The sequence below is a fragment of the Rhinolophus hipposideros genome, assembly GCF_964194185.1.
Source record: "Rhinolophus hipposideros genome assembly, chromosome: 11".
Classification (NCBI taxonomy): domain Eukaryota; kingdom Metazoa; phylum Chordata; class Mammalia; order Chiroptera; family Rhinolophidae; genus Rhinolophus; species Rhinolophus hipposideros.
The window spans coordinates 50,696,629-50,719,650 of record NC_138057.1 but is presented as its reverse complement, the minus strand read 5'-3'; the positions used below and the strand labels follow the sequence as shown (position 1 = coordinate 50,719,650).

Below are 23,022 nucleotides of genomic sequence, written 5' to 3'. Positions count from 1 at the left end.
AACCAGTCCTGAATATTGGGGAACTTTTGTTGATACAAAGATCTTTAGAACTAGTCAGGACCCAGAGTGTGCAGTAATGAATTCAAGTGCATGTACTTTCTGGCACATTTGCCTATGATCAAAGCCCTCTTTATAGTCTTCTGGGGATGAGGGAAGGGGATTGCTTTCTATCTTAGATTAGGATCACTCTTCCTACCTTCTTCTCTTTATGTTACACAATTACACAGGTTCGGGGCCGTCTGCAGTTGGGATCTGCCGCCATTAGTGGTGGTTGGCTGTTCTCTGAGTTTTGGCTCCCCCCCCCCCCCGCCCCAGGGAAATGAGCAACTTTTCTATTCTGGCCCTCAGTGTAAAAGATACAAATATTTAATAGTTAAAAACTTCAGCAGTCACTTAAGGTAGATGTAGTACAGACCCCATAGAGAGACTTAGGAGAAAAGGTAAAGCATTTATCATTACATTGGTGTATTCTTTGTGATGATCTTCTCTACTCTTGTGTTTCTTTATTGAAAGACCTTGGATCTTTATTCTGAGCTGTTAGGTGAAAACAGCTCTTTGTACCAGATAACAGTGTAGGGAAATGGTATAAATGCAGAATACTGGTAGCATTACTAGCCAGAGGAATAGGAAAGACAATTTTATTATCTTGCTAAAATTTATAGAAATAGATGGGTTTAATTTTTAAAAAATCTGCCGAAAAGAAGATAGTTAGCTTGTTCGTGGTTAATACTTGGGTGTATTAACTATATCCATATCTGAAGACAGAGAGATATGTATATAGTTGATACTGACTGTTTACAGGGGATTTGTAGGATTTCTTGAAATTTTGGCCTTAAGATAGGTATTTCTTTTATAAATTCCTTTCTCCTCTTTTATGCACATCTTGCTTTCTGGATCAAATATTTTGGTTATTTAATTATTTCTTAGCATCCCTTTTTAAAATTTTGCCACTATTTAGTTATTGTTTAACCACTGTTAGTGCCATTTGCCACATGAATGCCATTGAAATGAATTCTCTTTTGTTACAATGAGTGCACATAAATCCACTTATGAGCAATCATGTTTTTTCTTTTGCTTTCTTCCTTGGTAACTGTTCATTACAGCAAGAAAGAAAATATTCTTGAGATATAATCACATACTGTACAATTCACCCATTTAAATTATACAATTCAGTGATTTTTAGTATATTCATAGAATTATGCAGCCATCATCATAATCAGTTTCAGAACATTTTCATCACCTCAAAAAGAAAGCCTGTACTCTTTTATCAGTTCTCTCAGTTCTTTTAACTTCCTCATATCCCACCCTAGCAGTAAACAACCAGTAATCAACTTTCTGTCTGTATAGATTTGTCTGTTCTGGTCATATCATGTAAATAGAATTTTATGGTGGGTTTTTTTGTGACTGGCTTCTTTCACCAGCTTAATATTTTAAAGATTCATCCGGGTTGAAGCATGTGTCTGTACTTAATTCCTTTTATGTCCAAACAACAGCTTGTTGTATGGGTAGACCACATGGTGGGTTGTTGTTGTTGTTGTTTGTTTTTTTTTTAACAATTAAATGTTTTTGTTCTTGACCTTGTAGGCCGTGGTAATAGCTGTATGTGACGTCTTGCTGTTGCGTTTTGACAGTACTACAATATGCATTATTAAGATTCTTCTACTTTTTAGAACATTTTCCTCTAGTTCCCTATCTCTGGGAATAGGGTAGACTTTTGTCAAGACCATATTTTTAATAGTTTAACTTGAATTGTTGGATAAGTTACCTATGCATGGTTAATACACATTTTAGTTATATTAGCATAGCTAATATAGCCCCTGGCAACCACCTTTCTCTGAATTTGACTATTCTTATGTACCTTATAAGTGGAATCATAAATATTTGTCCTTTTTTTTTAAAAGATTTTTATTGAGGAAGGGGAGCAGGACTTTATTGGGGAACAGTGTGTACTTCCAGGACTTTTTTCCAAGTCAAGTTGTTGTCCTTTCAATCTTAGTTGTGGAGGGTGCCATTCAGCTTCAAGTTGTCCTTTCAGTCTTAGTTGTGGAGGGCTCAGCTCAGCTCCAGGTCCAGTTGCCGTTGCTAGTTGCAGCCCACCATCCCTTGTGGGAGTCAGAATTGAATTGAACCGGCAACGTTGAGGTTGAGAGGACGCGTTCCAACCAACTGAACCATCTGGGAGCTCAGCGGCAGCTCAGCTCAAAGTGCCATGTTCAATCTTAGTTGCAGGGGGCTTTGTCCACCATCCCTTGCGGGAGTCGAGGAATCAAACTGGCAACCTTGTTGTTGAAAGCCCGCACGTTCCAACCTACTGAGCCATTGGGGTGGCAGCTCAGCTCAAGGTGCAATACTCAATCTTAGTTGCAGGGGGCTCTGCCCACCATCCCTTGTGAGACTCTAGGAGTTGAACCGGCAACCTTGTGGTTGAGAGCCCACTGGCCCATGTGGGAATCGAACCGGCAGCCTTCGGAGTTAGGAGCACAGAGCTCCAACAGCCTGAGCCACCGGCCCCTACTTGTTCTTTTATGACTGGCCTATTTCACTTAGCACAATGGCCTCAAGCTTCATTGATGTTGTAGCATGCGTCAGAATTTCCTTCTTTATTAAGGCTGAATAACATTCCATTGTATGTATATACCACATTTTGCTAATCCATTCATCCATTGATGCATACTTGGGTTGCTTCTATTTTTTGGCTATTGTTAATAAGGATTCTATGAACATGAGTGTTCGAATATCTTGTTCAGACCCTACTTTAAAATTCTCTTGGGTATATATCCAGAAGTGGAATTGCAAGATCATGCAGTAATTCTATTTTTAATTTTTTGGGGAACCACCGTACTGTTTTCCATGGTGACTACACTATTTTATCGTCCCACCTAACTGCACAATTTCTCTACATCCTTGCTCACCCTTGTTACTTTATGTTCTTTCTCTTTTTTTTTGTTGATAGTAAGCCATCATAATGGGTTCCAGGTTTCCCTAATGATTAGTGCTGTTGAGAATATATAATGTGCAAATATTATACAGGTTGCATTTGTACTCTGTTGATAATGTCTTTTGGTGCACAACTCAAATGACTACTTTTTTCTTGCCTGTGCCTTTGGTGTCATATCCAAGAAATCATTAACTCAATGCTCCGAAACTTTTGTTCAATATTTTCTTCTAAGAGTTGTATAATTGTAGCTCTTACATTTAGGTCTTTTATCCACAGTTTAGGATTTTGATTAATAAAGACTGAAGAGTTTTTGACTAAAACTATTTCTTCTTGCTAGCTCTCTTGCTTGCTCCTATTTTGGTTATTGGTAAAAGTCCTAGTGTTAAAAACGGTATTTAATAGTACTGTTTACTTAGCAGTTTCCTCTTTTTCTTTCTGTTTCTCATTTCATTTTATAGTAGAGGCTTTAAAAGGGCATGGTGTTTGCACTAGCTGGTTTTAAAAGACCCAGAACATTAAAAAAAACACACTGCAAAACCAACCTGCCTATGTTAAGCTGCTGCATATCACATATTATATATACAAGCAGCATTAAATTATTCTATGTCCTTTTAAGTCGATAACTGTGTAGGTAGTTTTGTCAGTAGGGACCAGCAGATTGGGTGTACTGGAGGGAATGATGGTGCTATTAGGAAGAATGACGGTATTGTTTGGGTATGTGTAGTATAGGATGAAGTTGGTTAGGTTATAATTGTGTAGATACAAGTATTGTTTTACACTATAATTTTTTTAAAAGGATTTGGACGTGGCAGAGGGAGAGGGGCAGGAAGATTCTCAACCCAAGGCATGGGGTAAGTCTTAGCCATCTTATTTTTGCAGTTATTTCCTTCTCTAGTTGTTACTCTAAGGTTTTCCTTCCTCTATTGTGTACCCAGTTTATCCTGGTGAGAAAACCATAAAAAAGCAAAATAGTACAAATAAAATTGTATTGCAGTGGGCCTTAGAGCAGAGTTTCTAGCCCTGCTCTGTTGACATTTTGGATTGGGTAATAGTTTCTTGAAGTAGTCAAGTGTCCTGTAAGCCGTAGGATGTTTAGCATCCCTGGCTTCTCCCTGCTGGATGCTAGCAGCACCCCCCTCAAGTTGTGACAACCTTCCTCTGGAAGGGAGGTACACCATTACCCCTAGCTGAAAACAATTGCATAAGAGTTATGTTGGTAAATCCAGCAATTGCCCTTGAATGGTAAGTAAATGCAATGTTTATGTAAGAGTGGTAGTTTTTGTCCTGAGTCGTAATAGTGAAGAGTGGCTATACTGTTAGTAAAAGGTGGTATAACCAGTTGTTTATTCATTATTTTTTACCGTTTTCACTTTTTGTTGGCTGCTTTTAAAACATTAATTCCCCCTGGATTTTTAGAAAAAAAGTTTTTATGTACCTTAACAGGCTTATGTAGATGCCAAGTCAAAAAAGGAAGGAAATCGTTCTAGGAAAACCCTCGTTTCTCCATAGCTTCAGGGCAGCACTGTTGGGGCTCACTGCCTTCAGCTGCTACCTCCTGCCATTTCTGTGAGGTCCCTGTAGACAAAGGGAGATTGAAACACAGGGAGCAAATACACATGTAGGCCGAGCCTAGTAGCTTTAAGCTATTTTTGTGGATTTTGCTGTTTACTTTCAAAAACATTCTTTTGTGATTAAAAAAATAATTGTCAATGATAATAAATCTGGAAAAAACATTCTGTTGTGAAAATTTTAGAGGTAGTGTTTAGTTTGGCTCTAGTTAGACCTCTGTATCATGGGTGTTTAGGATTAAAAAAAAAGGTACTAAACAAAACACTTTTGTTTACTTACCCCCCTTCTACCTCCCCTCCCCCCCACTCCAGTTCAATCTGTTGTTTCTCAGCCTAGTTGTGTAGGACACAGCTCCCTGGCCCATGCTGGTATTATGAGCCTTGTGCATGCGCCACCCCCACCCCGCCTGCAGTCGGCTGCCAGTCATCGGTCGGCTGCTCATAGCAGTTTGTTTACTTTTTAAAAAAATTATGTCCATTGTTTCTATACAAAAGGATCATACAAAACTGTTGTAAAAGGTTCAAAGCCAAACTTTGAGACTTACTTGGGAAGAAAAGACTTGTTGCCTATTTAAATCTGGGTTTAATTTTCAGGGAAGCTTTAAATAGAGCCCTCATTCTGCCTAGAATGATTATTACTTCACACCTGCTTCAGGCTGCACAGGACAGCAACTTTGAGAAGTAGGGGTATCATATAAGAGTGCATGGAAGGTTCGTAGGCAGCCTCTGCTGTTCAGAAGATCTACATTCCAGTGGCCAGAGGAATTATCTATAATTAAATAGAAGGCAGGTGAAGTTTCCCATAGTGGCTATTTGAAGGGACCGCTTTTTTAGGGGGAAGATGATGTACAGTTAATTTTGTGACTTTGATGATTGCTTCATTTGCCTTTATTCTTTATTTCAAACCCCAGGACATTTAATCCTGCAGACTATTCAGATTCTCCACCTAAAGATGGGTGTGGGACAAAACCAGTAGTTTGGGAAGCTGCTCAGAATGGTGCAGAAGAGGGAAGTGGTAAGTGTCTATTCTTGTCAGAGATGGGTTTTAAATGTTTGAGCTGTTAACATACATACAAAGATGATACCAAAGTGTGCTGTTGGAGAATAATAAAAAACAGCTTGTAGTCTTACCTCTGAGAATACTGTTAGCTAGTTCTTACACCTCCAAAGTCTCACTTATAAATCTCATTGATGATAAGGTATTTTTCTCTTCTGCACTCGGAAGAAGAGGTTATAATCAATCTGTGTAAATCAGCACAAATCTCAGTGTGTCAAAAATTTTAAAAGAATTTAATTGTATTAAAAATTAAAAAATTACAGGTGACATTCTATATTATATTAGTTTCAGGTGTACTGCTTAGTGGTTAAACATTTCTGTAATTTACGAAGTGATCTCCCTGATAAGCCTGGTACCCACCCTATAGTGTGTTTCTGGGATTTGTAGAATTTCTTAGGAGAATACTTGTTACTGAAAGTACTTACCATTCCCAATGATGGACACTGAAATTTGGCCAAAGTGGTAGGTGATAGATGGGTTTGGGGCAACAATTGCTTTTGCAGTTTTTTCTGTATCCTGCTGTTTTTGGATTATTTTCTGAAATTAATGGGCAGATACTTGTTAATTAGCATGTTTATTTAATAGAGCTCTTTGGAGAATTTATTCATGATAATATATATTAACTATTATGATTCTATTTATAAAGACATAATTTGACACTTCCATATAACATCAACCCTGGTCAAAAAATAAGGCAGGTCCACCATCACAGAAGAACAATCAATGAACTAGAAATCAAAGATCCTGTAGAGATAATCAACACAAGTTATAAATGGTAACTTGAAAAGACTAATAAAATTGATAAACTTACTGAGAGCTTGATAGGGAAAGGAGAAGCAGCATAAATAATGAGTCGTAGGAATGAGAAAAGGAATACTGATCCTAATTTATAATTAATTGCTTTAATAGTTATAATTAATATAAATATTAAAAGATCATAGGAAGTTACTTTACAACAATATATTTTGTGTTAACATTTGAAATTACATATTAATCTCACTCTTCAACACAGATGTAGAAGTCTTAAGCCAAAATACTGGAAAATAGAATTCAATAAGATAGAAAAAGCGTAATACATCATTGTGATGTTAAATTTATACCTGGTATTCAAATTTGTTTAGCATTTAAAATCAATCAACTCCTACATAATATATCCAAGAGAATAGAAGACTTAGGTTCACACAAATGTTTATAGAACCATAACTCATGATAGCTAAAAAGTGGAAACAAATCAAATGGACGAATGGATAAGTAAAATGTGGTATATCATCCATACTCTGGAATATTCATTCTACCACAAAAAGGAATGAAGTACTTGATACATGCTGCAGCATGGATGAACCTTTGAAATATTGTACAAAATGAAAGGAACCAGTCACAAAACAGCATATACTTTAAATTGTATGATTTCATTTATGTGAAATGTCCAGATTAGGCGAGTACATAGAGACAGAAAGAAGATTGGTAGTTGCCAAGGTCTGGGAATGTTTGGGAAAAATAGATACAAATGGGTTCAAGATTACTTTTTGGAGTGATGAAAATATTCTGGGATGGTCCTGATTGTTGAATAACTTGTGAATATATTAAAAACTACTCATTTGTGCACTTTAAAAGGGTGTGTTTTTATGCTATGGGAGTTATTAGGTTGGTGCAAAAGTTACTGTGGTTTTTGCAATTATTTTTAACCTTTATTTATTTAGATTTAATTAATTAATTAATTAATTAAAACTTCTGTTAATCTTAAGTGTGTTTTTCCAGGACCCATCAGCTCCAAGTCAAGTAGTTATTTTAATCTAGTTGTGGAGGGTGCAGCTCACATTGGCCCATGTGGGTATCGAACCAGCAACCTTGTTGTTAAGAGCACCTTGTTCTAACCAACTGAGCTAAACAGCTGCCTTTAAATTGCAGTTAGTTTTGCAACAACCTAATATATCTCAACAACTCAAAAAAACGAGTCTTATTCATCCTTTTAAAAGAATAAAGGAGAAAATTCATATCATTTCAATAAGGAAGGCATTTGACAAAACCCAACACCCATTCTTGATTTTTTTTAATAAAGCCAGGCAAATCTGCAATACAAGGAAATTTCCTCAATCAAATAAAAGAAATCTATAAAACTTACTGTAAACATTAGTTAATGGTAATGTGTTGAATGTTTTTCTTCTGGAACAAAATAAAGGTGCTTACTCTATTTCTATTCACTGTACCAGAAGTTTCAACCATTGCAATAAGTAATAAAGAAGAAAAGTCATAGGGTTAGAAAGGGAGGAAAAACCCTATCATTTATGGTAATGATATAAAAGAATTTATAGGTAAATTAAGAAAGTTTTAAAAAGTGCTAGATGGAAGTTCAATAAACAGATATATTTCTACAAACCAGAAACAAAGAAAATGGGGAAAAAATTTGTAGTCTCAACAAAAACACCAGATGCGGGTGGGCCGGCCGGATGGCTCAGTTGGTTAAAGCGCAAGTTCTCAACAAGGTGACCACTTCAATTTCCGTGTGGGATGGTGGGCTGCGCCCCCTACAAGTAAAGATTGAAAAGGGCAACTGGACTCTGGGTGGTGAACACACAATGGGATTTATAGATGATGTAATACCGAATTGTACACCTGAAATCTATGTAATTTTACTAACAACTGTCACCCCAATAAATTAAAAAAGAAAAAAAGAAAAGGGGCAACTGGACTTGGAGCTGGGCTGTGCCCTCCACAACTGACTTGGAGCTGATGGGCCCTGGAGAAACACACTGTCCCCCAATGTTCCCCAATAAAATTTATTTTAAAAAAAGTAACCATCAAAATAATAAACTTTAAAACAACAACAAAAAAACACCAGATGCCTTTGAAGAAGCCTAATGACATGCAAGATAAGACTTTACTTATGAAAGCATAAACTATGGAAACTCATCTTAAAATATAAAATTGAGAAATTTAAGAAGAAATAATAAATGGAAGGATATATCATTTTTATATATTTCAATTCTCACTATTGTGAAGCTTAGGTTTTACTGACTTGTTCTTTGGACTGTAATCCATGGTAATTCACCACATGAAAATTGTCCCCACTGTTGTTTTAAAAAGTGAGGTTTATTGAGATGTATTTTATATACAATAACAAGTGAATTTTAACAAATGCATATATTGTGTAAACACTACTAAAATCAGGACATTGTGTTTCCAGACTAGCAATGAACAATTGCAAATTGGAATAAAAGGAAAAAGAAAAGTACCATTTATAGTAGTACAAAAACATGAAGTAATCAGATATAAGTGTGACAAAGGAGGTGCAAGATTTCTGTTGGAAATTATGAAACATAAGAACAATCAAAGCAGACCCCCAAAAAGGGGGAGATATTCAGTGTTTCTAAATTGGAAGACATAATATTGAAATGTCATTCCTCCCCAGTTGAGGCATAGGTTTAGTACAAATTCAAACTCCTAGATTTTTTTCTGTAAATTGACAACTTGGTTCTAAAATTTTTGTAGGAACTAGTATAGCCCAAACAACTTTGAAGAACAACAAAGTTTGAATATTCATATTCCCCGATTTCAAGAACTTACTCTGAAGCTATGGTAATCATGACTGTGGAATTGAAAAAAGCATAGATCGAGATCAATTATATAATTGCAGGTCTAGAAATAAACCCACAAATGGCTAAATTGATTTTGGACAAAGGTTCCAAGACAGTTCAATGCCATGCATTTTACTGTATACAAAAAAATAACTACAGGTGGATAATAGTTCTAAATGTGAAACCTCAAAGTACAACTTCTGAAGAAAATAGAGGAGCAATCTTAGCCACCTTGGCTTAGGTAAATATTTCTTATATAGGACACAATAAACACAAGTTATAATAGAAAAACTTGGTTCTTTAGAAGAGAATAAGAAAAAAGGACAGGCATAGTTTAGGAGGAAATATTTATGAAACCCCTATTTGAAAAGGGACTTGTATACAGAATATATAAAGACAACTCATTAAGAAAGCAAACAACCCAATAAAATAACAAGCAATTAAAAATGAACAAAAAAATGAAAAAATTGTGGAAATGGATAATGGTGATGGTTGTACAGCAATGCAAATGTACTTAATGCTAAATCACTTCTACACTTAAAAAGGTTTAACGTGGTACATTTTGTGTAATGTATATTTTACTACAATAAAAATGACATAAACTATAGACATTTTATGCCAAATTTTTGGCTATTATGTTGTACTGTAGTTATGTGAGATGTAATTATCGGGGGATAATGGGAGAAAGGTAACTTCTTGTAAATCTATATTTCAGAATAAAAAATGAGCAAATGATGTGAACAGATGTTTCACAAAGGAAGATATATGGATGGCAAATAAGCACACAAAAACACACTCATCTTCATTGGTCAGTGGGGAAATACAAATTAAAAACACAGTAGGATACAACCATTCATCCATTAAAATAGCTTTAAAAGAAAACAGTACCAGTGTTGGAAGATGGCAAAATAACTCTCCTGATGTGAAAGCATACTTAAAACAATCCCAACCCTAGGTTTTTATTGAAGAGAAATGAAAAGACATCCACACAAAAGTGATGTTTATAGTGGCTTTATTCAAAATCACCGATTTTCAAATCAAGTGTTGAAAAATAATTTTGAATTAGTTGATTAACTGCTATTTTTCTTTTTTGTTATTCTTCTTCTCTTGTCTCCTGTTTCCTCTCTCTCTTTCCCCTTCTTCTCATTTCGAGTAGCAGATTCCTTGCTGAAAAACATTTAGATAAGCAAATTGTGTTTGCAGAGTACAGATAAAGGATGTCTGTTCAGCTGGGGTGGGTATTGGCTATTTTTATAGAGGCCTCACAGAATAGTATTGTCTTGTTGATAACGCAGAGTTCTGCGTCCAGCCCTAAGCCTTACAGGCTCAGAAACCTGACTCTTCACGTTATAATAAGTTCATTCCTTAGAGGCAGACCAAAATAGAAAGACTGAAGGAAAGTCATAATGTTTATTTATAATTTTACTAAAAAATATACCTGTTAAATAATTTGGAATGCTCTCTTTGACAAATGGGAAGGGAGCTTGGTGAACCCGGGAATAACAAGAGTAGTTGATACAAATTGAATGTTCAAGGGCCATCCTTCTCATAAGATTCGTACTTGACTCACAGTGGCTTGTCACAGTGTGGATTGCAGTAAGTTTCCCTCAGATGTATAGCATATACTGAGCTTTGATGCTTTTTTTTCTCTGTTTAATTTGCTGACCAATTTCTCTTCTGATGAATATCTTAATTGTTGTGATGTGTTAAAACCTTCCATTTTACATTGATCCACAGAACTGGCATCAAATGCTCAAAATGTAGCTCAGAATCTGCCAAACAAAAATTCTTATGGACACAAAGGTATGAATGTTTTATTTAAAATATTTCCTTAGTTGAAAATTTTGAACTGCCCAAGTCCACTTGCGTGCATTGTTAGAGCTAAAGGATGCATGTAACAAAAGGCACACAACAGCGGGGAGTGTCTGCACACGTTCTTCCTTCCTGTAATGTATATGCCCTGTGATCCACAATAATAGACGAGCTGTCTGAGAAATGTGCGTAGGTTTTTCACACGGCATGTTTCAGGTTTGAAACGTCTCCCTTTTATACCCATATAGTGTCATATCTTAGGTGATACTTTACAGGTAGCCATGCTCCATAAACCCATGGAGTCTACATTTGTTTGCCACAACTAATGCTAAATTAGGACATCCTATTAAGGACTTTTTTCTTACATAACACTACCCATTTATTTATGAGGTGCTTGGTTTTTAGGTTATTGACATGATTCCAAGAAAATTAGATCTGGTCACCTGTCTTTTCCTCAGGAGTGTGCCCCTCCTGCTCTCCCCTTTCTCTTTTCCACAGACAAACCTCATTGTAGGTCAGAAGTTCAACTCATTTCTTCCCATTGAAGGAACTGAAAACATTCACAATCCTGCTTCCTTGGGGTTGTTATAGTTAATATTTTGGTGTATTTTCTTTTAAAACCATTTTCTGTGGTATGTATTTGCATGTGTGCTTTAAACTAGTGGGCCTATATACGGAATCTCGAAGTACTAAAGCCAGCATTTTTGAACACCAATACTTTTCTTTAAAGCCTTAATTGTTTTATGGATGATTGTTCTCTAAGAACTGTTTGAGCATATCCTCTGTTCCTGCTCATGAGGAATTACAGCACCAACCTTTATATGAGCAGGACTAATATTCAGCTTTGCTGGAGACCTATTATAAAACTATCCAGTGGAGCTAATATCAAATAAAAAAAAGGACACTTCTCTAAATTTGGTAATTCAGTAATCCACCCGAAAAGGTCCAAGGCAGACCTGCCTTTATTTAATTCTGTTCTGTTTCAAATTTTTTATATAAGGAATGATCTCATTGTTTAACTAATGTATATGTTTGTGCTGTGCCCATACTATCTTACGCATGGCAGAATTGCCTAGATATGATCTACACTGAAGCAGAATTAATTTGACATGTTGCTTTGAGTTTATGTGGATAGTACCTAGCCAAGTTGCATTTGAAAACATGACGAATTTTATTGAGAATCGATTAAGAACCTCATATTTCTTGGATGGTAAACTAAATTGCTAACGAGATACATGATACATCTTATGCAGCATACAAATAGGGAATCATTTGGAATCAGGTGGCATTTGACTTTGTGGTGTAAGCTTCATTGTTTGTCAACAGGAGCCTGGAAGAATTCTGTGGAGGAGTGGACAACAGAAGACTGGACTGAAGATGTAAGTGTTTAGTATCAGATCAGACCTATCTTTCTTTGGTTTCTGGTAGGGGCATGCATATTTTGAATAAATCCTGAGATATCTTATGGCTGTTCTTGGCTCCTTTTCAGACATCTGTGATTACCATGGTTTTGTTTGTTTTGTTTTTTTGTTTCTTTTAAAAGCAGATGCTTTTCAGAAGGAAGTTGGTGTTTTTAGATTTTTAAGAAACTTGGTTTCAAAGTGGCCACTTAAAAATTACCAGGTTTTAAATAGGACTGAAAAAATTTTGTAGTTTATGTTTGTTTTGTTTGGCCTGATAACCAACTGATACTTTTGTCCTCGCCTGTAAACTATTATTAATTATTCTTTACAACATTTTTATTAAAGTGGAGAGTCTTATGTTTTGGGTCACAGTTGAAATTAACCTGGATAAGTTGTTCTGGTTCTAGGCCCTTCTTCTTCCTCTTTCATCTAGACTGGCTCTTTTTTTTTGGTATTCATTTATTCCAGACATTTTTAAGTGTACTACACTAGCTTCTGGGTAGTGTTGATCTTAAATAAGTCCCGGGTTCAGCATAAGCTGTTCTTTGATAAAAATATTTAATTTGAAAAAGAAAAAGTAACTGAAGCAGTGCTATTTTATATCATTAAAACTGAATATTTTATACCATTTTTCTGTTTGACTCTGAAGGTTCAGAACCAGATGTATGTACATGATAGTTACAGCAGACATTGGGAAGGAGAAAATAAAGGAGTTACAAGTATTAACCTTCAAAATCACATAAATTGACCCAGATTTTGAGATTATTTTCCCCCATGTCCCATTTTGTATTCAAAAGTATTTTTAAAAAAACAACAAAAATCCAAACTGCACTTATGCTTCCTTTCTTTTTTAGCAGTATCATATCTGGCTTGTTAGGAAGTGAGCTGGGTTGGGTATGAGGAAGGAGGAGAATAGATATGCTCATCTGATTGGGATTTAAGAAATTTAGGGTATATATATCCCCTCGCGCGAGCGAAGTAAGAGAAAAAATAAACATGTGGGATTACATCAAACTAAAAAGTTTTTTCACAGCAAAGGAAACCATCAATAAAACAAAAAGGGATCCTACTGTATGGGAAAAGATATTTGCCAATGATATATCTGATAAGGGATTAATATCACAAATCTATAAAAAACTTACTCAACTCAACTCCAAAAAAACAAACAACCCAATTAAAAAATGGGCAGAGGACTTGGGGAGACATTTCTCTAAGAAGGACATACAGAAGGCAAGAAGACATATGAAGAAATGCTCAACCTCACTAACCATCAGAGAAATGCAAATAAAAACCACAATGAGATACCACCTCACTCCAGTCAAAATGGCTATTATCAATAAATCAACAAACAACAAATGCTGGCGCGGATGTGGAGAAAAGGGAACGCTAGTGCACTGTTGGTGGGACTGCAGATTAGTGCAGCCACTATGGAAAACAGTATGGAGGTATCTCAGGAATCTGAAAATGGAACTACCCTATGATCCAGTAATTCCACTCCTAGGCATCTACCCGGAGAAATCCAAAACTCCAATTCAAAAATCTGTATGCACTCCTATGTTTATTGCAGCACTTTACACAATAGCCAAGATATGGAAACAACCAAAATGCCCATCGGTAGATGACTGGATTAAGAAGCTGTGGTACATTTATACAATGGAGTATTACGCAGCCATAAAGAAGAAAGAAATCTTATCATTTGCAGCAACATGGATGGATCTAGAGAACATTATGTTAAGTGAAATAAGTCAGAAAGAGAAAGACAAGTACCATATGATCTCACTTATATATGGAATCTAAAGAAAAGACTATGTGAATGAACTAATCAGAGTCAGTTTTGGGGACGCAGAGAAAAAACCGAGAGTAGTTAGATGGGTGTGTGGGAGGGGGTTGGGGATAAGGGGAAAGGTGAAGGGATTTGGAAGCAGCTGGTAACCACAAGATGGCCTCAGGGTTTTTTCTTTTGAAAATTAATTTGGGGAAGGTATTCTATAATGTTGTAAAGATTTTGTTGGGTATCCGATGGACATGCGTCCTATTTGGGAGACCACCTCAGGGATACTGTGGATACCTGATCATGGCATTGTACATCAGAAGCTAAACATTAATGAATGCCAACTATAATTTTATATATATAATGTGATGGTTCAGTGTGAGGTCGGAGGGATAGTGGATGGGGGGAGGGGGGTTCACAGTATGAGGGATATAAATGATGAACGTCTAAGTATTACCTTGTTTTGTACACCTGAAACTAATAAATAAATTAATTAATAGAAAAAAAAAAAAAAAAAAGAAATTTAGGGTATATTTTCATTTCTGCCACATACTAACTATAAGTCCTTGGGGTATGATGTCACTGGGCTGCTACTACCTATAATATGAGGAGGCTGGACTAGACGGGTGGTTATTTGAATCAGTGGAGGGATGGGTACCAGTGATAAGAGGAAGGGAGAGTGAGCAGCCTGTGAGCACTTCTAAAGGTTTTGTGTTACTACAAGTTTTGCTGAGTTTGTTGGGAGAAAAAGATGTTCGTAGGCCTTAAAAGCTTTACATCTCTCTGCCTGTCGTCTGGGTCATAGGCAGGGTAGAAAATCCACAGAGAGTCAGAAGGGAAAATGAGTGTATTTAAATTCTAGCTGGGTTGACCTCTTGACATTGGATGAGGGCACCTTTCCTTTCTGAGCCTCCTTTTTTCATTTATACAATGAATATCGTAATCCCTTGTCCTGCCTGACTCACTGTGTTTTTCTGTGGGTCAGATGAGGTCTTATGATGAAAGTCAGCTAACTAGCAGTTTAAATGTACACACATACAGAGACATTAATTTTCTGCTGTATAGACCATATTGTATCATAATGTAATTTATAATTACTGAAAATAGCATAGAGAATTTGGCCATCTTAGAAGTTATGAAAAAAAATCTAAAAGTTTTTTGAGATGATGCAAATTAATGGTGATTGAAAGGTGAGTAATCTAAAATGCAAATCCTAAATTCCTTCTAGAGCTTACAACAATAACTATTCACTTTTGCCTTCTCCTCCCCTTTTTTTCAAAATAGAAGGAAACAATCCGATTTTCTATATTGTACCAGTTAGATTGGATGTCAGTGATTAATGTGGTTCTTATTTTCCTTGAACATATATTTTGAAGGCTTTAGAGCTACTCTGTCATCGATTTTCATTGAAGAAAAAGATTACTCCTTTATTGCTTCTCTCTTTGTCTTAACTATTTAATTTGTAAGATTCTTTAAGGCAAAAATGGATTTTTTGGGACCCTTACGATACTATCTTGGAATAGGGTTCAGCATTAAGCCCCCTTTTTTTAATCTCTTTTTTTAAAAAGATTTTATTGGGGAAGGGGAACAGGACTTTATTGGGGTACAGTGTGTACTTCCAGGCCTTTTTTTCCAAGTCAGGTTGTTGTCCTTTCAATCTTAGTTGTGGAGGGTGCCATTCAGCTTCAAGTTGTTGTCCTTTCAGTCTTAGTTGTGGAGGGCGCAGCTCAGCTCTAGCTCCAGTTGCTGTTGCTAGTTGCAGGGGGCGCAGCCCACCATCCCTTGTGGGAGTCCAGGAATCGAACTGGCAACCTTGTGGTTGAGAGGATGTGCTCCATTCCTTGCGGTACTCGAGGAATTGAATTGGCTTGTGGTTGAGAGCCCACTGGCCCATGTGGGAATCGAACCAGCAGCCTTTGGAGTTAGGAGCACAGAGCTCTAACCGCCTGAGCCACTGGGCAGGCCCCCATTAAGTCCTTCTTGTTGAAATAGTAATCAATTCAGCACTTTGTTTTTATAGAAATTGAACACCTACTGTCTGCTCTGCTCTGCCTGAATATTAATGTCTGAGGAAGTCTGAGTTTATACAGTGTGTCAGAGTTCTGAGATGTTTAGAACTGATAAGAATTAAAGCAGTCTTTGAATAATATTTTCATTAGGTTTTTTTTTTTTTACCATATCTTAATTAGATCAACATTTATCAGCCTTTAAAAAGCCCTTGCCCCACTTTGAAAATGTGAAAAGAGGCTACCTTTTTCTCAATAATATCAATTGAGATTTAAAAAATTTTTATCCTGTGTGCCTTAAAAGTGCATTAAAACAATATGCATGTATCGCAGAATAATTGAATGAAAGAAGCAGAAAGGGGGATATATTTTTTAAATTCCACTAAAATTCTACAAAATACAACCTAATCTATAGTGACAGCAAGTACGTTGATTGTTGCCTGGGGATGAAGGCGAGTGGTAGGAGGGATTGATTGATTACCTGGGGACAGGAGCAAACTTTTAGGGTAATAGGTATGTTTACACTCTTGATTTGGTGATGGTTTCATGGGAGTACACATATGACAGAACTCAATTATTCAGGTTGCATATTTCCAGTTTATTGTATGTGTTATACCTCAACAAAATTATTTTTATAAAAACAGCAAGGAAACTTCCAATTTAATAAAAAAGGAAATAGCTAGTGAGAGATTGCTAATAGAAATACTAAAGCCGTCTGTCTTTGTGGAAAGAAAACGTCAATTATTTTGCCTTTTCAAACTTCCCTACCTTTGGTTTTTTTTTTTTTTTTGGCGCATTTATGGAGACATTGATAGTGGTTTTATTGGTATTCTCATTTTGTGCAATAGCAAACAGAGTAGTGAGACTGGGACTTGAACTCTGGTCTGACTACTTCACTGTGTTGTTCCTCTGGTATGAAATCCTTATTGTGGGCATATCAATCTTAAATTACCTTCAGCTTAAGAAAATTATTTGTCAGGCTGGCCCGGTGGCTCAGGCGGTTAGAGCTCCATGCTCCTAACTCCGAAGGCTGCCGGTTCGATTCCCACACGGGCCAGTGGGCTCTCAACCACAAGGCTGCCAGTTCAATTCCTCGAGTCCTGCAAAGGATGGTGGGCAGCACCCCCTGCAACTAAGATTGAACACGTGCACCTTGAGCTGAGCTGCCGCTGAGCTTCCAAATGGCTCAGTTGGTTGGAGCGCATCCTCTCAACCACAAAAGGTTGCCAGTTCGATTCCTCGACTCCCGCAAGGGATTGTGGGCTGTGCCCCCTGCAGCTAGCAATGGCAACTGGACCTGGAGCTGAGCGGCGCCCTCTACAACTAAGATTGAAAGGACAACAACTTGACTTGGAAAAAAGTCCTGGAAGTACACACTGTTCCCCAATAAAGTCCTGTTCCCTTTCCCCAATAAAATCTTTAAAAAAAGAAAAAGAGAATTATTTGTCATAATCACCTGTATATTTCCTTCCCTTTAGACCAGGGATGTTCAAACTTTTTTCAACCTTTTTTACCAAGGGCCATATGCGGTAAAATACACAAACAGCCTCGAGGGCCACTCACTCGAGGTGAAGTACGTATTGCCTCACATGGTTTATTTAAGTAAACTAAATATGTTTTTGGAATTTGCTGTGGGCCAATTAAAAATGGATTGTGGACTGCCATTGGCCCGCGGGCCGCAGTTTGGACATTCCTGCTTTAGACCATTTTTTGGGTGAAATATAATGAGAGCACAATGAGTAAAAATTGTCCAGAATTTGATATGTTTTTGATTTTACATTTTTAAAAATGTTTTCTCGTCCCTTTCATATAGCTTTCTGAAACAAAGGTCTTCACTGCCTCATCTGTACCACCAGAGAATCATGTCACACCTGGGCAGAGGTAAACACTTTTTGCCACTGTTTATTATTCAAAAGCACAATTGAAATTTCTTGCCCCAGGAGCATTGTTTTGGTTCTTGGGTCACTTTTTTTATTTTTTCCTTTTTCTTGAATCTCTTTCTGTTTTTTCCCTTTCCGTACAAGACTTTATCCCTCACCTACGTGGTGAGCTGAAAGAATATCCATCATTTCCTAATTGGTTGTAGCCACTGATGAATTAAAATAGCAATTATGTTTGAAATTTGTGGCAGAGAGTATGTTAAACCTATTTAATGGTTCTGTTTTACTTTTGCAAACATGTTTTTTGACAGATAAACTTAATACAAAATATCCTTTGGTTTCTTCATATAACACCATTTATTTAGATCTTTTCAGGTTAATACAAACTTCTCATTTTGTGTGGTTTCTCCTAGTTTTAATTTAATAACCTAGAATTCTCATAGATTAGAGAAGGAGCTTTTGGGGTAATAGAAATGTTAGAATGTGTACAGAACTGAATTATTGAAAACCATTTATTTACATCCTAGTTTTCAAAGTAACTCTAAAAACTTTTGATTATGGTTTCAAAATGCAGTGATCTAGGAGGATAAAAGCCTTGATATATATGATACTTGAGAATTGAACCTAACATGCTTAGTCTCATGCTAAATGAGATGGTTGTAAGACTTTGTTATAGGGAAATAAAAACAATCAAAGGTTTTGTCTTGAAATATATTGTTTTGTGAATTGCTCAGAATTTCTTGTTAAATGGATATAACTTCATTGTAGTTATATTTCAATGAATTTGATAGGATCATTTTCTTTAAAAAAATAAGTGGACTCGTGGTTATTTTTTAGAAGACAGTGCTGTAGAATGTTCCATGCATATATCTTATCAGTCTTTTGGACTAGAACTTGCTCTGTATTTTGTAGTAATGCAACTTTTGGGTGATGGGTCATATGTAATATAAGTACTCTGGATTTGTATCCCTGAAGTTAGGATATCATGAGCTAGAATATTACCTTGGAATCCAAAATACTAGTCTGGGACTTCAACCTGGTTTTGGGCAAGTGACAGTGGTAGTACATAGGGAGAGGAACTCAGGCCCAGGAAGTTTGCTCCCAATCAGGAATGAGTCTTGAATTATTTCATCTCTCAGAATCTTCCTCAACTGGTGTGGTGAAAGTTTCATTTAGGAGAAGTGATTGGGAACTGGCCTTTGAAAAGGTTTAGTGGAGCGAATTCCCATGGTAGGTAATTCTGTGCCCCCTGCAGGTCCTGTGGAGAAGAGTTAGAGCTCACTCACATGTCAGGTAGTATATGTATCTGGAAGATCATTTCTTCCTCATGCTTTCAGGTTTTTAGACCATGCCTCTCAAATTGAAGTATCTATATTTTGGGGGGCATTACAAGAGTCGTTGTTAACAGAGTATTTGTTAATATATTGTGCATTCTTTCCTGAATATTTAAGAAAAAAATTATATGAGATTTATACATACCTAAATGTTATTCGATAGAATGCAGAACTTATAGGAACACTTATGATAAATGTGAAACTGCTGGAATGGTCTACGATGGCTGTAGTCCTCGATCCCCAAAAATAGGGTTCACGCTCCTTTAGAAAAGTTTGAAACACTGGTTCTAAGTAATAAGAGGGGCAAAATATTTTGAAAGAAATGAGCTAACTTCAGAAAATTGTTGACTCACTTGCTCTAGATTTTCAAATCAGTTGTCTTTGTGCCATTTCTGTGGAAATAATCTCAATGTTCCTTTTTGTTTTTCTTTTCTGCAAAGTCCTGCTTCAGTCTCTGTGGCTTCATATGTTTATTTTTTTGGCAATTGATGCCTTCCTTTTAGCTCCTTTAAACTCCAGTTTCTACAGGTTTTCCTCACTTAAATAATTTTTAGCATGAGCTTACTTTATATTGATTCACTTCTTAAATTCATTTGTTGGTAAGATTTGTTCATGACTCGTTCCTTATTTGCTTTTTGTCTGCTTAGCATTGATCTGGTAGCCTTGCTCCAGAAGCCTGTTGCTCCCAATCAAGCCTCAGAAGTCAACTCCTTTGAAACTTCCCAACAGCAGGGCTTTGGCCAAGCCCTTGTCTTCACAAATTCTCAGCACAACAATCAGATGGCACCAGGGACTGGCAGCTCCACTGCTGTCAACTCCTATTCTCCTCAGAGTCTGGTAACTCCCTTTTATTTCAGTATGAGATTGTAAGGAATGTGCCCATGAGCAAGTGTATTCTAGAGTGATACATGCCTTATCATTGTTTTCTAAATATAAAAATTTCTACAGTACATCTCAGTCCAGAAAACAATGATGTGTTCATTTCCAAGCACATATCTGATGATTCTGTGTGGAATTCAACTACTCTGAGTTTTCTGGACAAAGATAAAAATATTTCTTTATGATTAGTTGAAATATTTTCAGTCATAATCACTAAGGCATCTTTCTTAATAATTTTTTCTTGAGTTTTATTTCAAAGTCTGTCTATACTTAAAATGTGAAAATTTTCATTTGTTTTCCAGTTTACTTAAATGCAAATGTTTGTCAGTATTTGCTTGCTAAAATCATGCAAAAACAGTTCTTTCCAAGTCTACCTACATGCTTATATTTTTTGTATTTTTGTTTTTTTATTCCATAAACTTAGTGTACTTTTTCTTAAAATGCCACATTGTAGTAGAGACCTTTACAATATGGATGTGTTCATGGAAACTGTCATCTGTTGCTGCATATAGGACTCTGACTTCCCAGGGGAATTAAGCTCTCATCAGAAAGAACTTCAGGAATTGTTAGTGAAGGATGTGAAAACAGGCTGATGGGATTAGAAGCTTTAGAGCATAGAATGTGAAAGAACGTAGCTGCAGTGTGGGAAGTGAAGTCCCTGCCTAACTGTAGGCAGTTGTGAGTAGGCAGAGGGGAGGTTGGAAGGACTATAAACATAGATCCACTGCTTTCATTCATGGTAATTCATGGTTCATTTTTGCCACGTTTTACCCGAAATCAGGTAACACAGAATTTTTTATGAATATGATGTAATCTCTCCGCTACCTGACTGAAAATCATTTGCTATACCCCAGTAAAATGGAGAATTGAATATGCAAACTTTTCATTGCTGTCTTCTACTCTGCACAATCACATCATGTCGAGTGTAACTGACTTGGGAAGTTGGAATTTTTAGTGTCATTAATGACAGGGTGTGCATGACAGGGTGTCAGTGCTTGAAATGGGACAGCCCATGGCATGGCTCTCTTGCTGTTTTGAGAGGGCCTAATAACACCACTCAGTTTTGGTTGAGCCATCATGCGCTTTCTCCTCTGCTTCTCCCTCTGCTACTGGTACACTGACATCCTGTCTTTGCTGATTTGCTCGAATTTTAGCCAGGCCACTGAGAGCATGGGTAGGACATGAATATTTTTTACAGTGACCTTCAGGTATGTTGCTTTTTGTCATGAACAACACCTTGTGAAACTAGAGTAAGAACTGTTTAGTGTATGAGAGCAATGGTTCTCAACCCTATTGTACTTTTATAATCAGTGGGAAACTTCAGTAAATAATAACAGTGGTGGTGATGATGATGGTACAATGCCAGAGTCAGACTTTTTGGGACTGGGAATTGGGCACTGGTGTGTATTTGTGTATATGTTCATGCATGTACACGTATACCAATACACACATTTTTAGACTTGATTGAAATGTGGAAGTAGAATGGAGAAATCCCATGCTGAGTGTTACCTGAAGCAAGGCGCTAGTTGTTGACTCAGTGGTTTTATTGTGTTGTAAAGCACCTAAAAAGTACACTTGATAAAATTAGCTGATGCAGGATAGAGAGAATTAGATAGGAAAAAGATGGAGAGGAGAAACACCATCCGAGAAGCCTTCATTGAACAGGTGGGCTTCAGCTGGGTTTGTGGCATGAAAGAGAGGTGGAGTGGGCAGCATGAGCCAAGGATCTGGAGTAGTGATAAGTAATGTTAGCACGGCTGTTCTAACAGTGGATTCTGTGATTGATGTGCGATAACTGCCCACAATCGAAAGTTTTGCTCCTATTGGGAAATTCGGATTTCCTCAGAACAGCTAGGGTACTACTCTCTGCCTTTGGATATTGATAACAGAAATACTTATTTCAACTTTCTAGATCTGGGCTCTTGAGGGACTGCAACTCATTTATGTTTTTGATCTTTTCGGTGGTTTTGAAAGTTATTTTTGACAAAGAACTTGTTTGTCTTTTCAGAAACTGAATGATCTCGATAATGGTTTGCTACTATGTTCTCTGGTCATAGGCTTTCATTCTTCTGAGATCTTGACATCTGACCTGACAGGGATAGATGGAGAGGTGTAACATTGTCTTTTGTATACTTACAGAATGTATTTAGTGTTTTGTTTTGTTTTGTTTTTAAAGATTTTATTGGGGAAGGGGAACAGGATTTTATTGGGGAACAGTGTGTACTTCCAGGACTTCTTTCCAAGTTGTTGTCCTTTCAGTCTTAGTTGTGGAGGGTGCCATTCTGCTTCAAGTTGTTGTCCTTTCAGTCTTAGTTGTGGAGGGTGCAGCTCAGCTCCAGCGCCAGTTCCCGTTGTTAGTTGCAGGGGGCGCAGCCCACCATCCCTTGCGGGTCTCGAGGAATTGAACTGACAACCTTGTGGTTGAGAGCCCACTGGCCCGTGTGGGAATCGAACCGGCAGCCTTCAGAGTTAGGAGCATGGAGCTCTAACCGCCTGAGCCACTGCGCCGGCCCCTGTACTTGGTGTTTTTAATCATCTAAATTATTAGGTCAGTACAAAAATAATTGAGGTTGAAAAGGTTAAAAATAATTGCAAAAACAGCAATTACATTTGCACCTACCTAATAGTTGAAATAAACACACCAGTGTCCAGGGTATCTGCTCAATAACACAAATACTTTCTGTGTAATTCAGTGTCTGATTTTGGAATACTAACTTTTTTAAGGAAGTGCCGTGACCTGCTTTTGGTCTTGCAAGCTGACCTCATGGCTGATCTTTTTTGTGATCAAACCTATTCTAA

The 23,022-nt window shown here is 36.9% G+C and overlaps 1 protein-coding gene across 7 annotated transcripts in view; it reads left to right on the top strand.

The window, feature by feature from the left end:
* The window catches only part of UBAP2 (ubiquitin associated protein 2), a 102,838-nt gene that overhangs the window by 57,858 nt on the left and 21,958 nt on the right, over window positions 1-23,022 (top strand). For all 7 annotated transcript variants that reach the window (XM_081065430.1, XM_081065429.1, XM_081065428.1 and 4 more), the window contains 6 exons: window positions 3,735-3,789; window positions 5,418-5,521; window positions 10,876-10,941; window positions 12,277-12,329; window positions 17,944-18,011; window positions 19,992-20,181. In XM_081065430.1, the coding sequence (XP_080921556.1) occupies window positions 3,735-3,789; window positions 5,418-5,521; window positions 10,876-10,941; window positions 12,277-12,329; window positions 17,944-18,011; window positions 19,992-20,181 (536 nt within the window). The remainder of the gene's footprint in view (window positions 1-3,734; window positions 3,790-5,417; window positions 5,522-10,875; window positions 10,942-12,276; window positions 12,330-17,943; window positions 18,012-19,991; window positions 20,182-23,022) is intronic.